The 16281-nt window shown below is 37.8% G+C and overlaps 2 protein-coding genes across 10 annotated transcripts in view; both read right to left on the reverse strand.

Annotated features, from left to right (window-relative positions):
* The window catches only part of LOC126934347 (cytochrome c oxidase assembly factor 5), a 521053-nt gene extending 510905 nt beyond the window's left edge, over positions 1 to 10148 (reverse strand). Inside the window, exon 1 of the mRNA XM_050755187.1 lies at positions 10138 to 10148. The gene's annotated coding sequence lies outside the window, so the exon portion shown is untranslated. The remainder of the gene's footprint in view (positions 1 to 10137) is intronic.
* Positions 1 to 16281, reverse strand: part of TSGA10 (testis specific 10) — a 149937-nt gene that overhangs the window by 87639 nt on the left and 46017 nt on the right. For all 9 annotated transcript variants that reach the window (XM_050755077.1, XM_050755078.1, XM_050755076.1 and 6 more), the window contains one exon: positions 2223 to 2338. In XM_050755077.1, the coding sequence (XP_050611034.1) occupies positions 2223 to 2338 (116 nt within the window). The remainder of the gene's footprint in view (positions 1 to 2222; positions 2339 to 16281) is intronic.

Genomic DNA, 16281 nt, shown 5'->3' on the forward strand with positions numbered 1-16281 from the left:
TTTTGATTAAAAACTACAGTGAATTACAAAACCCTAAATGGTGCATAAACACAAAAGCACAATACCAATGAATTAGAATAGTGAAGGAAAGCTCCATATTGCAAGTTCTCAAAGTAGACTTACATGTATGATGGGAAAAGAGAGAGTGGGTGGATGAAGTAAGTGGAATATCAAAACAATCTGTGGCATTTCTCCCCTCTAATTTCCCCTCCCCTCCCTCTAGCCTAGAAGTACTGTTGTATAAAAAGTTGGTAAGTAACAAATCTTAATAAAATATTCAATTAAGTCTTTAAAATAAAATGTCTTCTAATATTCTGATAGTTCTAAAATAGTGTTATAAAAATTCCCAGGAAAAAAAAATCATCCCAGGAAGTATGATTCAATTTGTGAGAACTCTTGCAAGCCAGTGTCAGTGTTGAAGGCCTGAATGATTGGTATAGAAGAATAGTTTTCCAATTGTGGTTTCTCAACCAGCACCATCAGCATCACCTGGGAAATGTACATTCTTAGGCCTCTACTCCAGACCTACTGAAACAGAAATTCTGGGGGTGGGCACAGCAATTTGTGTTTTAGAAACTCCTTCTTTCCCCAGTGATTCTAATGTATAATGAGGATTGAGAACCACTCGTCTAGAGTAGGGGTTCTAAGGTATTAGATTTACCTACAGAAACTGATAGAGACACAAAAGCTCTGGTCCTAGCCTACTTCAAGGAGGCTGGCTCCAGTGATCTTTATTAGCTCTCAAGGTTCTGACACAGATGAAAGTTTGAGAACCACCGGTCTAGAGCTCTACAAGGGAAGCTCTGTTAGACCAGACTTCAAGATTAATCCCTACTAGGTTAATACCTGTGAGGCCCATCCAGGAGCAGTGCTAAGGGAGATAATACCATATTGTCATATGCCAAAAACTTGATCTATATAGTACTGGAGAATATGCCACGTCTCTTTTTGCAGGCAGTATTGCATTTAAGGCAACCCACATGTTTCGTGTGTACTGATATCTGATTCATTCCCACTGGCAATCAAACAATCAATACATCTCTAAAATAACTCTAGTATCTCCTAGCTTAAAAAAATTATCAACCTAACAGCCCACTCAAACTATTACCCTATTTTCTTGCTACCCTTTAATAGCCAAACTTCTTGAGAGACTTCTATTCTTTTCTGTCCCGACTTCACTTCCCATTTATTCCTCAACCCACTCTATCTTCTACATCCAACACTCCATTCAAACGTTTATTTTTTGGTGTTACCAAATCTTCCCATGTGCCGAATCCAATCAATATTTTTTTTAGCCTCACTTATTTCACTTCTCAAAAGTGTCTGACAATTGATCACATCCTCCCCTTTTAAAAACACTTCGCTTTCTGGTCTTCCAAAATAACACTCACTTCTGGGTCTGCTTCCTACTTCTTTGGCTTCTTCTTACTCAGTCCTGGATCCTCTTCTCCTCATTCTCTACATTTCCCTAGGTAATTTCATGGTTTTAAAATATCATTTATATGCTGATGTGTCCCAAATATGTATCTTTCTCTTCTGAGACACAAATTTAAATATTCAACTGCTTACCTTAGATCTTTATTGGGACTTAAAATACCCAAATATGAGTTCTCCTTAAATATTACCTTTTATATTTCTGTTTTAATATTTCCTGGTTTGATACATAGTATCTCCACCTACATAGTTGTTTATACCAGACATTCTTGAACTATATAATAGCATGTTAACAATATTTCCTCTACTTTAAAATAGGCTCTTTTATAGCCCTGACCAAAATTTTACCCTATAAGATTAAGTTATGACCATATTTTCATACTGATCACTAATAACAAACATAAATAGGAAACTTTAAAAAAGTAACTTTCTCTACAAACCCCAGTAATATCATAGACATAACGAACCATATGTACACTTTCCACCAAAAGTAATATATAGATACTATGTTTCATTACAGCAGCTATGGACAAGCTACATTACACAAAAAACTCAAATTTAAGTTATCATAAGTTTACAAACAAACTTTAACTTTCACTAAGTACTTATGGTGCTAAATCTAAAAAATTTTGCTGTCAAAAAAATGAATTTTTCTATTATTTTTTATTCATAAACTTAGTTAAGGGCTTGTTTCCAAGTTTATCTATGTTATACTGAAAAGAAGAAAACATATCTTTGCTACCAAACTTAAGAAAAACTAAAAGTAATATCAGGAGGAAAAAACTCACCAATTTTTTCATCCAAGCACATAATTTTCTCCTGAGTAAGCTGTAGCTCATATTTTTTCTTAGCAAGGTGTCGTTGAGTATCAGAAAGATCTTTTTCTGTGTTTTCATACAAAAGTCTGCAAATATTTTAATAATAAAACTAATTCTGAAATTTGTGTTTTGTCATTTTGGAGTGTGTTTAAATCTAAAAACTTTTAAGGACACTAATATACTTATTTCCTCTTAATATTTTTATACAGTTTTAATATTTTCATTACAAAACCAGGAAGTTTAAAAAATAAACGGTAAGAAGGGATCTTCAATCCACTACTCCAATATAAGCTACTATTAGCATTTTGGTAATACTACCTTCCCTAGGTGTCCTAATGCCAAATCAGAGCAATCAGATTAGGAACTATTATGTTAGCTATGGTTGGGGTTTGTCTGTCTCAACAGCCTCAGGTTTCATGTTTTAATTCAGATAACAAGAGGAGGCCATAGAGATGTCTGCAACACAAGAAATAGAACTGCGGTGTCCCATGTAAATACAGAGCGACATACCATCAGTGAGAAGGTCGAACTAGAGAAAAACACCTTGTCAATTGCTGCTAGGCTCAGGAAAATAATAACAACAAAGAATCTTCATCTCAATCTAAAACATCAAAATAAAATTTGGTTCCTGATTGGTCATATAATCAGGAACCCCTCACAAAACTCCAGAGGCATGCTCTCAACCCAAGCATAGAACTAAACCCCAGACAAAAGCCTATGGAAAATGATCTCATAATTCAAAATTTAAAAATACATCAAGAAACAATCCAACCTTAGTGGGAGTCAAAAGACACACAAACTAAATTAGATCCCTAAGAACTTCAGACTACAGCACTATCAAATAGAAACTTAGAAATACATGTGTTTAAATACAAACATATAAGTAACAGCATATATTAAAAAGTCAACACATTTGGAAAAGAACCACATAGAACTTCACAAAGTTAAACTAATATCAAAATTTTAAAGATTACAAAACTCAGTGGACAAGTTAAAAATACAGAATAGACACTGCCAAAGAGATAACTGGTAAACTGGGGGGAAAAAACAGATCAGAGGTCCTATATTAGAGCACAAATAAAACAATGAAAAAATACAAAATAAAGGTTAACAGACATAAAAGACAGAATAAGAAGGTCCAATATTTACCAAATCAAAATCCCAGTAGGGAAGAATAAAGACAATATTCAACAAAAATAATAGCTAATAAAAGATGACATCCAAGACTAAAGAGGTATTAATCTGTATCTATTAAGACAATTATAAATGGGGGAGGATAAAAGGACTTAAAAGGAGGCAAGATTTCTATACTTTATTCAAACTGGCAAAATGTGACACCAGTGGATGGTGATAAGTAAGGGCAATTCACAGAGCAACCACTGAAAAGTCTATAGACACTCAAAAATACTACAGATATCAAAAATGGGATTCTAAAAAATGTCAAGTAATCCATGAAAAGGCAGGAAAACAAAAACAGAGACACGAGAAACAGAGGAAAGAAACAAACGAAAAACATCCCCAAAAACTAACATGGAGAATTGAGCCCTACCAATAATTATATTAAATGCATATGCTCTACCTTATTTTTAACAGCCATAACCTGGAAACAATGAAAATGTCCCTCACCAGGTGAATCGCTGAACAAATTATGGTACATTCATACTATGGAATGTTACTCAGCAATATTAAAAAGTAGCAAAATTTAATACTCGGCTGGATCTCAATGGCAAGCAAATGTTGAAAATCACATCTGTATGATTCTATTCCTACAACATTCTTGAAATGACAAAATTACAGAGTTGGAAAACAGATTAGTGTCAGATATTAGGGATCATGGTTGGGGAAGAGGAGATGTGACTGTAATGGAGTAGCATGAGGGATATTTTTGTGGTAACAGACTTTTTGTGTCTTGAATGTGGTAGTAGTTACATGAAACTACATATGTGATAAAATGACAGAACTGTGCAGAACTATGCACAGACATTGTACCAATGTCAATTTTCTGGCTTTGATACTGTACTATAGTGATACAAAATGTAATCATTATGGGAAAGTGGGTGAAGGGTATACATCAACTTCTCTGTATATTTTTGCAACTTCCTCCAAATTATGAAATTATTTTAAAGCAGTAAAACAAACAAAAGTCCTAGATTTAGGCTGCACAATTCCGCCAATTAAATTAAAATACCTGGGAATGAGAATCAACCTCACTCTTGTTTTTTAAAGTTCCTCTTTTGGTTCTAATATGCAGCCAAGGCTGTTAAGGAATGCACCTGCTATGGTTTGGATGTGTGTCCCCTCCAAATCTCATGTTGAAATGTGCTTCCCAATGTTGGAAGTGGGGCCTGGGGAGAGATGATTGGATCATGGGGGCAGGTCCTTCATGATGGTTTAACACTATCCCCTTGCTGATAAGTGAGTTCTCACTAGTTAGTTCACATGAGATCTGACTATTCAAAGAAGTCTGGGACCTCCCCTTTTCTCTTGCTCCTGCCCTTGTCATGTGATGCACTGGCTCCCCCTTTGCTTTTGCTTACCACCAAGATGGTAAGCTGTATCGGGCCCTCACCAAAAGCAAATGCCAGCACCACGCTTCCTGTACAGCCTGCGGAACCACGAGCTAAAATAAATTTCTTTTCTTTTAAAATTACCCACACTCAGGTATTTCTTCATGGCAACACAAGAATAGACTAATGGAGACTCCTGATGTCTCTTCATCCAGGGGAGCAACGGGTGAAAAATTAACAAAGCAGGTGTATATGAGGCAGAAAGTGATAGTGGTTTTATGGCATCAGCGTGTCTCCAATCCCCCATACCATAAACTCAAAGAGGCTGACATTTTTAGTCACCCAAAAGCATTGTTTTACACAATAACTTATATCTCCATGGGAAAATCTGTTCCAGGGCCAAAACTGTAAGACATTTGAGAAGGTCAGTCATTTAAAAATGAAACAAAACAAAACACACTGATTACAAAATCACGCAGAAGCAGGTATATTAGAATAAATGCATCCAGGCCAGGAGTGGTGGCTCATGCCTGTAATCCCAGCACTTTGGGAGGTCGAGGCGGGCAGATCATGAGGTCAGGAGTTCAAGACCAGCCTAACCAATATGGTGAAACCCCGTCTCTACTAAAAATACAAAAATTAGCCAGACATGGTGGCGTGCGCCTGCAATCCTAGCTATTCAGGAGGCTGAGGCAGGAGAATCGCTTGAATCTGGGAGGCGGAGGCTGCAGCGAGCTGAGATCGCACCACTGCACTCCAGCCTGAGTGACAGAGTGAGACTCCGTCTCAAAATTAATTAATCAATCTAAAAAATGCATCCAAAAAATTAGCCCAAAAAAAATTAAAAGAAAGGAGAAGCCAGGCATGATGGCTCATGCCTGTAGTCCTAGCACTTTGGGAGGCCAATGTGGAAGGATCACTTGAGGCTGGAAGATCAAGACCAGCCTGGGCAACACAGGAAGACCCTGTCTCTACAAAAAATTTTTTAAAAATTAGTCAAGTACGGTGGCACATGTCTGTGGTCCCAGCTACTTGGGAGGCTGAGGCAAGAGAATCACTTGTGCCTGAGAGGTCAAGGCTGCAGTGAGCTATGATTATGCCACTATACTCCAGCCTGAGCAACAGAGGGCGATCCTGTCTTAAAAAAAAAAAAAAAAAAAAAAAAAAAAAAAAAAAAAAAAGTAGTATTTTTTTTCTGGAGTTCCAGAAAAATTTAAAAAACTAAATAAAAGACACTGCTAGATATTATCAATATGAAAAAAGATAGGGAAAATGGAACAAACAACAGTCATGAGAAAATGTAGTAGATGAAGTTAAAAATATATATGGTGTAACACTTGATAAATGAATTAGCACACTGACAACAAATTGAAGAAATTTTAGTAGAAGGATAAACAAATAGAAAACAAGAAATAAATTTAGAGGACTTACCAAAGCTGACTTTGAGACTTACTACACTATTCAAGACGGATTGGCATCAGTATAAGGATCAACACATAGACTAGTAAAGCAGAATACAGAACACAGAAATAGACCACGGATATACGGTCAATCAATTTTCAATAAATACATCAAAGCAATCCAATGGGGAAAGGAAACAACTGGTGCTAAAACAACTGCATTACCCTGAGGGATGAAATATTCTGCACAACAAACACCCATGACAGGGGTTTACCTACATAACAAACCTGTACACGTACCCCTGAACTTAAAAGTTGGAAAGTAAAATAAAATGAACAAAAGCAAACCAAAAAAACCCAATTGTATTGTTGTATGGAAAAAAAAGAACTCTGACCACTACATGACACCATACACAAAAAACTTAACCATAAAATGTAAAATTACAATGCTTTTGGAGAAAGCATAAACATATGTGTTAAAAGTTTTAACCAATCATAGCAATCAAATCCAAGAAAATTAGAATCTACTATGACCAAGTGGGGTTTACCCAGGAATGCCAGATTGGTTTACAATTTGAAAATTAAAAATTAATCATTAATAACTCATATTAACAGACTGAGAAAGAAAAAATTATGATATCAACAGATGCAGAATAAGCATTTGACAAAATCCAATATCCATCCTTAATAAGAACACCCAGCAAACTACAAATAGAAGACACCTTTTCCAATCTCATAATAGACATCTACAAAAAGCTTATAGCTGACATTACAAAGAGGAAAGGCTGAATTGCTTTCCTTCCAAAATCAGGAACAAAACAAAGATGACTGTTCTCATTCTTCTGTTCAACACTGCACCAGAGTTTCTATCAAGTAAATAAGGAAAGAAAAAGAAACACAAGGCATTAAGATTAGAAAAGAAGCAAAACTCTTTATTCACAGGTGACATGATAATCTACACAGGAAATCCTATAAAATCTACCAAAAAACTGAGGCTAGATGTTCAAGGCCATCCTGGACAACATAGCAAGACCCTATGCACGCTGGCTCATGCCTGTAATCCCCGCACTTCGGGAGGTCCAGGCGGGCGAATCACAAGGTCAGGAGATTGAGACCATCCTGGCTAACACAGTGAAACTCCGTCTCTACTGAAAATACAAAAAATTAGCCGGGTGTGGTGGTGGGTGCCTGTAGTCCCAGCTACTCGGGAGGCTGAGGCAGAAGAATGGCGTGAACCCAGGAGGCGGAGCTTGCAGTGAGCCGAGATTGTGCCACTGCACTCCAGCCTGGGCAACAGGGCGAGATTCCGTCTCAAAAAAAAAAAAAAAAAAAAAAAATTTTTAGGCCAGGCACGGTGGCTAATGCCTGTAATCCCAGCACTTTGGGAGGCTGAGGCAGGCAGATCACCTGAGGTCAGGAGTTCAAGACCAGCCTGACCAACATGGAAAAACCCCGTCTCTACTAAAAATACAAAATTAGCTGGGCATAGTGGCGCATGCCTGTAATCCCAGTCACTAGGGCGGCTGAGGGAGGAGAATCACTTGAACCCAGGAGGAGGAGGTTGCGGTGAGCCGAGATGGCACCATTGCACTCCAGCCTGGGCAACAAAAGCAAAACTCTGTCTCAACAACAACAAATACACACACACACACACACACATATACACACATACACATATATATACACACACACATAGACACACATACATATATATATATATATATATATATATATATATTTTTTTTTTTTTTTTAATTGGCTGGTCACGGTAGCGCATACCTTCAGTCCCAGCTACCCAGGAGGCTGAGGCAGTGCCATCTCTGGAGCCTAGGAGTTTGAGGCTGCAGTGAGCTGTGATCGCGCCACTGCTGTCCAGCCTGAGTGACAGAATAAGACAGTGTCTCTAGAAAAAGAAACACTAAAATTTTTGTTCATCAAAAACAAAGCAAGTACAAGCAAAAAACAAGCCACAGACTGGTTAAAAAAAACATACTACATTTCAGATAAACGGTTTCTAGCTACAATAATGCCTACAAATAAACAATAAAAATCACCAAGCGAAAAAATGAGCAATAGAATCGAACAGACACTTAACAAAATAAGATATACAAATGGCACACCAAACTGGCACTCAACATCATTAGGAATCAAGAAAATACAGATTAAAACCACACAATTATATCTCTTCACATCCAGTAAAATGGCTAAAATTAGAGACTGAAAATGCTGCTAACGACATGGATTGAACAAATTAAACTCTAATACAACCTTTCTCATATGGGGTTCTGTGGGAGAAAGAACTAGATAAAATTAATTCAGTGACTATTTTCTCAGTTGTCTCAAGGATAGCCCAAAGCTAGTACGATTCTAGATTCCTATGAATCCAGGAGAGATGGTAATTCGGTGTAGTAGCCCCTCTTATCTGTGGTTTCTCTTTCTCTGGGTTCAGTTACCCACAGTCAACTGAAAAGAGAGAGGCCACATTCATAAAACTTTTACAATATGTGGTTGTAATTGCCCTATTTTATTATTAGTTATTGTTGTTAATCTCTTACTGTACCTAATTTATAAATTAAACGTTATCATAGGTATGTATATTTAGGAAAAAACACAGAGTACATACAGGGTTCAGTATTAATAGCTGTGGTTTCAGCCATCCACTGAGGGTCTTGGAGCATATCCCCCTCGATAAGAGGGGACTACCATATATACAATAGGTATCTTAGCAAATTAGAACTCAATTCTCATTCTCTCTGAGGCCTGATTTAAAAGGGCTGCATTATACATTGTTACTGGGATGGGAAAATCATAGAATCACGTGCAAAACTGATCATTCCTTATGAAATTAAACGCATGCTTACCATGTAACCCAATAATTCCACTCCTATTTATTCAAGAGAATAAAAACATATGCCCATAAAAAGGCGTATGCAAAAATTTTACAGCACTCTTACTCTAAAAGTGTGTGACTAATCCAAATATCTATCAACGAAGTATTAGTAAAAGCATGTGGTTTATCTGTACTATGGACTACCACTTCACAATTTTAAAAAAGGATTGTGGGGGAGAAAAGGGCAGATAGAAGGCAGGACTAATTTGAAGCTCTCACTCAGACAAACAAAGCAGTGTGTGGAGACTCACACTGTGAACTTTTGCTCCAAGAACTACTGCAGGAACATACTAGGAAAGCCGAGAGAATCCACAGACCCTTTGAAGGAAGGGGATTGATTGCTCCTGCGGGACCTGAGAGACAGCCCAAATAATTGGAGTGCCCAAAGTGGGAAAGTGGGAAAAGGGGATCATCCACCCGCAAACACACACCTTCACTAGGGAAACTGAAGGTCCAGATCGTGGGAGAAGGATTTGACCTTACCTGGAGCTGAGATAATTTAGACAGCCAAGCGAAATACAGCAGTAGAGTAAGCAGCGGGAAGAGCTCAGTCCCCAGGGAAGCCATCTCTGACACACTGTCTCACAGGGGTCCGTGGGGAGGGCTGCCAGAGGAACTGGGAAAAGACCACAGGGAGAAGGAAACTTCCAACTGAATTTTGTGACAATTCCAACCAAATGTGAAGTTTCTTGGACAGAACTCAGGGAAAGAGATGAAGCCCAAGTGCAGATGTGGGCAGGCGGGGTGGCACAAAACCTGAAAGCCCTGCCTGCTTTCTCAGCCAGGAAGCTGGTAGCCTGAGGCAAGTTCTTAGCCCTGCTTGCCCACTGCCTGTCAACAAACCCGGTGCTGCTGTTAGGGAAGGCACGGTGGGAGTGACATTGGCCTTTTGGGTTGCACGGGAGCTGGGTAAGGCCTGTAACTGCTGGTTTCCCCCACTTGCCTAGTGACCTGCATGACACAGGAGAGACAGCCATAATCCTCCTGGAAGCATAACTCTGTTGACCTGGGAACTACACTCCCATCCCCTACAGCAGTGGTAGCAAGCCCCACCCAAGGAGAATCTAAGCTCTGATACGACTAACCCTGCCCCCACCTGAGGGTTTTCCTCTATCCACCCTGGTAGCTGAAGACAAAGGTCATATTCTCTTGGGAGTTCTGGGGCCCCCCCACTCACCTCCCTATACTACCACTATCTGATCCTCCCTATACTACCACAGCTGATGCTTTCTTGAAAGTGCCACCTCCTGGCAGGAGGCCAACCAGCACAAAAGTAGTACAATAAACAACAATAATACAACTAAGGACCCTCACAGAGTCCATTTCACTCTCCTGCTACCTCCACCAGAGCAGGTGCTGCTATCCACGGCTGAGAGACCAGAAGATGGTTCATATCATAGGACTCTGTATAGACACCCCCCAGTACCAGTCCAGAACCTGGTAGACCCACTGGGTGGCTAGATACAGAAGAGAAATAACAATCACTACAGTTCGGCTGTCAGGAAGCCACATCCCTCTAGGAAAAGAGGGAGAGTACTATATAAAGGGAGTACCCCATGGGACAAAAGAATCTGAACAGCAGCCCCTGAGCCCCAGATCTTCCCTCTGACATAGCCTACCCAAATGGGAAAGAACCAGAAATACAATTCTGGTAATATGACAAAACAAGGTTCTTTAACACTCTCAAAAAATAAAAAAATCACACTAGCTCGCCAGCAATGGATCCAAACCAAGAAGAAATCCCTGATTTGCCAGAAAAGAATTCAGAAGGTCGGTTATTAAGCTAATCAAGGAGGCACCAGAAAAAGGCAAAGTCTAATTTAATGAAATCAAAAAAATGATACAAGATAGGAGGGAAGAAATCTTCAGTGAAATAGGTAATATAAATAAAAAACAATCACAACTTCTGGAAATCAAGGACACAGTTACAGAAACACAAAATGCACTGGAAAGTCTCAGCAATAGAATTAAACAAGTAGAAGAAAAAACTTTAGAGCCTGAAGACAAGATTTTCAAAATAAACCAATCCAACAAAGACAAATAAAAAAGATTTTTTAAAAAAATGAACAAAGCTTCCAAGAAGTTTTGGATTATGTTAAACAACCAAACCCAAAAATAATTGGCATTCCTGAGGAAGAAGAGAAATCTGAAAGTATGGAAAACGTATTTGGGGGAATAATCGAGGAAAACTTCCCTGGCCTTGCTAGAGATCTAGACATCCAAATATAACAAGTTCAAAGAACACCTGGGAAATTCATCACAAAAAGATCATCACCTAGGCACATAGTCATCAAGGTATCTAAAGGAAAGACAAAGAAAAGAATATTAAGAGCTGTGAGGCAAAAGCATGAGCTAACCTATGAAGGAAAATCTCTCAGATTAACAGCAAATTTCTCAGCAGAAACCCTACTAGCTAGAAGGAATTGTTTTATCTTCAGCCTCCTTAAACAAAAACAACTGTCAGCCAATAATTTTGTATTCAGTGAAACTAAGCTTCATAAATGAAGGAAAGATAGTCTTTTTCAGACAAGCAAATGCAGAGAGAATACACCACTACTAAGCCAGCACTACAAAGAACTGCAAAATGAGCTCTGTATCTTGAAACAAATCCTCAATATACATCAAACAGAATCTCCTTAAAGCATAAATCTCCCAGGACCTATAACACAACACAGTAAGTAAATACATACATGCATGCATACATACATACATACGTAAATACCAAAGTATTCAGGCAGCAAATAGCACGAGGAATAGAATAGTATGTCACATCTCAATACTAACATTGAACGTAAGTGGCCTAAATGCTCCACTTAAAAGATACAGAATGGCACAATTGATAATTCACTGAACACGTATCTGCTGCTTTCAAGAGACTCACCTAACACATAAGAATTCACATAAACTTAAGGTAAAGGGGTGGAAAAAGACATTCCATGCAAATGGATACCAAAAGCAAGCAGGAGTAGCTATTCTTATATCAGACAAAACAAACTTGAAAACAACAGCAGTTGAAAAAGACAAAGAGGGACATTATATAATAATAAAAGGCCTTGTCCAACAGGAAGGTATCACAATCTTAAATATAGAACAATTATTACTAAACCTAAAAATTGGCATAGACAGAAGCACAATAATAGTGGGGGACTTCAATACTCCACTGACAGCACTTGACAGGTCATCAAGACAGAAAGTCAACAAAGAAACAATGGATTTAAACTATACCCTAGAACAAATGGACTTAACAGATATTTACAGAACATTCCACCCAACAACCACAGAATATACACTCTATTCATCAGCACATGGAATGTTCTTCAAGATAGACCAGATCGTAGGCCACCAAAGAAGTCTCAATAAATTTAAGAAAATTTAAATTATATCAAGTACTGTCTCTGACCACAATTGAATAAAATTGGAAATCAACTCCAAAAGGAATCTTCAAAACCATGCAAATACATGGAAATTAAATAACATGCTCCTGAATGATCATTGGGTCAACAATGAAATCAAGAGGGAAATTTAAAAATTCTTTGAACTGAACAATAATAGTGACAAGACCTATCAAAACCTCTGGGATATAGCAAAGGCAGTGCTAAGAGAAAAGTTCATAGCTTTAAATGCCTACATCAAAAAGTCTGAAAGAGCACAAACAGACTATCTAAGATCACACCTCAAAAAACTAGAGAAACAAGAACAAACCAAACCCAAACTCAGCAGAAGAAAAGAAATAATAACAGAGCAAAACTAAATGAAACTGAAACAAAAAAAACACAAAAATAAATTAATCAAAAAGCCAGTTCTTTGAAAAGATAAGTAAAACTGATAGACCATCAGCAAGATTTAACTAAGAAAAGAAGACAGAAGATACAAATAAGCTCAATCAGACATGAAATGGGAGATATTACAACTGACATCACAGAAATACAAAAGATCATTTAAGGCTACTACAAACACCTTTACACACATAAACTAGAAAACCTAGAGGAGATGGATAAATTCCTGAAAATATACGACCCTCCTAGCTTAAACCAGGAAGAATTAGAAACCCTGAACAGACCAGTAATAGTGGGATTGAAATAGTAATTTAAAAATTGCCCACAGAAAAAAGTCAAGGACCAGCTGAATTCTATCAGACATTCAAAGAAGAATTAGTACCAATCCTACTGAAACTATTCTACAAGATAAAGATGGAATTTTCCCTAAATCATTCTATGAAGCCAGCATCACCCTAAATACCAAAACCAGGAAAGGACATAACAAAAAGTGAAACTATAGACAAATGTATCTGATGAATATAGATGCAAAAATCCTTAACAAAATACTAGCTAACCAAATCCAACAGCATATCAAAAAGATAATCCACCATGATCAAGTGGGTTTCATACCAGGGAGGCAAGGAAGGTTGAACATACTTAAGTCAATAAATGTGACAGATCACATAAACAGAATAAAAAATAAAAATCACGTGATCATCTCAATAGATGCAGAAAAGGCATCTGACAAAATCCAGCATCCCTTTATGATTAAATCCCTCAGCAAAATCAGTATAAAATGGACATACTTAATGTAATAAAAGTCACCTATGGACATACCTACAGCCAACATAATACTGAACGGGAAACACTGAGAGCATTCCTGTCAAGAACTGGAAGAAGAAAAGGATGCCCACTCTCACCACTTCCATTCAACATAGTACTGGAAGTCCTAGCCAGAGCAATCACACAAGAGAAGTTAAGGGCATCCAGATCAGTAAAGAAGAATTCAAACTGTCGCTGTTTGCTGATGATATGATTGTAGACCTAGAAAATCCTAAAGACTCCTCCCAAAAAGCTCCCAGAACTGATAAGTGAATTCAGAAAAGTTTCAGGATACAAAAGCAATGTGCACAAATCAGTTGCACTGCTACACACCAACAGCAATCATGCGGAAAATCAATTCAAGAACTTAACCCCTATTATAATAGCTGCAAAAAAAAAAAAAAAAAAAAAAAAAAAACACACACACACACACACATACACACACACACACACACACACACAAACTTGGGAATATACCTAACCAAGGAGGTGAAAGATCTCTACAATGAAAACTATAAAACACTGCTGAGGCCGGGCGCGGTGGCTCAAGCCTGTAATCCTGGCACTTTGGGAGGCTGAGACGGGTGGATCACGAGGTCAGGAGATCGAGACCATCCTGCCTAACATGGTGAAACTCCGTCTCTACTAAAAATTACAAAAAACTAGCCGGGCAAGGTGGCGGGCACTTGTAGTTCCAGCTACTCGGGAGGCTGAGGCAGGAGAATGGCATAAACCTGGGAGGCGGAGCTTGCAGTGAGCTGAGATCGCGCCACTGCACGCCCACAAGACTCCATCTCAAAAAAAAAAAGGAAAAAAAAAAAAAAACACTGCTGAAAGACATCATAGATGACACAAACAAATGGAAACACGTCCCATGCTCATAGATGGGTACAATCAATACTGTGAAAATGAACCTACTGTCAAAAGCAATATACAAATTCAATGCAATTCCCATCAAAATAACACCATCCTTCTTCACAGAACTAGAAAAGACAATTCCAAAATTCACATGGAACCAAAAAAGAGCCCACATAGCCAAAGCAAGACTAAGCAAAAAGAACAAACCTGCAGGCACTGCATTATCCAACTTCAAACTATACTACAAGGCTACAGTTATCAAAAAAGCATGGTACTGATATAAAAATAGGCACTTAGACGAATGGAACAGAATAAGAACCCAGAAATAAGGCCAAATACTTAAAGCCAACTGATCTTCGACAAAGCAAACAAAAATATGAAGTAGGGGAAAGGACACCTTATTCAACAAATGGTGCTGGGATAATTGGCAAGCCACATATAGAAGAATGAAACTGGATCCTCATCTCTCACTGTATACAACAATCAACTCAAGATGGATCAAGCACTGAAATCTAAGACCTGAAACCATAAAAAGTATAGAAGATAGCATTAAAAAAAACCCTTCTAGACACTGGCTTAGGCAGAACCCAAAAGCAAATGGAACAAAAACAATAAGTAGGTGGGACTTAATTAAACTAAAAAGTTTCTGCACAGCAAAAGAAACACTCAGCAGAGTAAACAGAAAACACACAGAGTGGGAGAAAATCTTCACAATCCATACATCCGACGAAGGACTAATATCCAGAATCTACATGGAACTCAAACAAATTAGCAATAAGAAAACAAGCAATACCATCAAAAAGTGGGCTAAGGACATGAATAGATAATTCTCAAAAGAAGACATATAAATGGCCAACAAACAAATTAAAAAATGCTCAACATCACTAATGATAGGGGAAATGCAAATCAAAGACACAATGTGATACCACCTTACTCCTGCAAGAATTGGCCATAATCAAAAAAATAAAAAAACAACAGATGTTGGCAGGGATGTGGTGAAAGGGACCACTTTTACACTGCTGGTGGGAATGTAAACTAGTACAACCACTATGGAAAACAGTGTAGAGATTCCTTAAAGAACTAAATGTAAAACCACCATTTGAGCCAGCAATTCAACTACTGAGTACCCAGAAGAAAATAAGTCACTATACAAAAAAGATACTTATACACATATTTATAGCAGCACAATTAGCAATTTCCAAAATATGGAACCAACCCAAATGCCCATCAATCAATAAATGGATAAAGAAATTGTAGTATATATACCATGGAATACAATCCAGCCATAAAAAGGAATGAAATAATGGCATTTGCAGCAACCGGGATGGAACGGGAGATCATTAGTCTAAGGGAAGTAACTCAGGAATGGAAAACCAAACATCTTATGTTCTCACTCATAAGTGGGAGCTAAGCTATGAGGATGCAAAGGCATAAGAATGATACAATGAACTCTGGAGATTTAGGGGAAAGAGTGGGAGGAGGGTGAGGGATAAAAGACTACAAATTGGGTACAGTGTATACTGCTCGGGTTATAGGTGCACCAAAATCTCACAAATCACTTAAGAATGTACTCATGTAACCAAACACCATCTGTTCCCCAAAAATCTATGGAAATTTAATAAAATAAAAAAGAAAAGGTTCATATTAGAAATATTTTAAAAATTGTACTATTACTACTTTTATAAGTGATGATTCTTTAAAAACTTCTATCGAAAGAAACAAGCCAGATACAAAAAAGTACACACTTTATAAAAAAGTGTATCTATCTATAGATAGATAGATAGATAATTTTTT

This window comes from Macaca thibetana, chromosome 13, assembly GCF_024542745.1.
Source record: "Macaca thibetana thibetana isolate TM-01 chromosome 13, ASM2454274v1, whole genome shotgun sequence".
Taxonomy (NCBI): Eukaryota; Metazoa; Chordata; class Mammalia; order Primates; family Cercopithecidae; genus Macaca; species Macaca thibetana.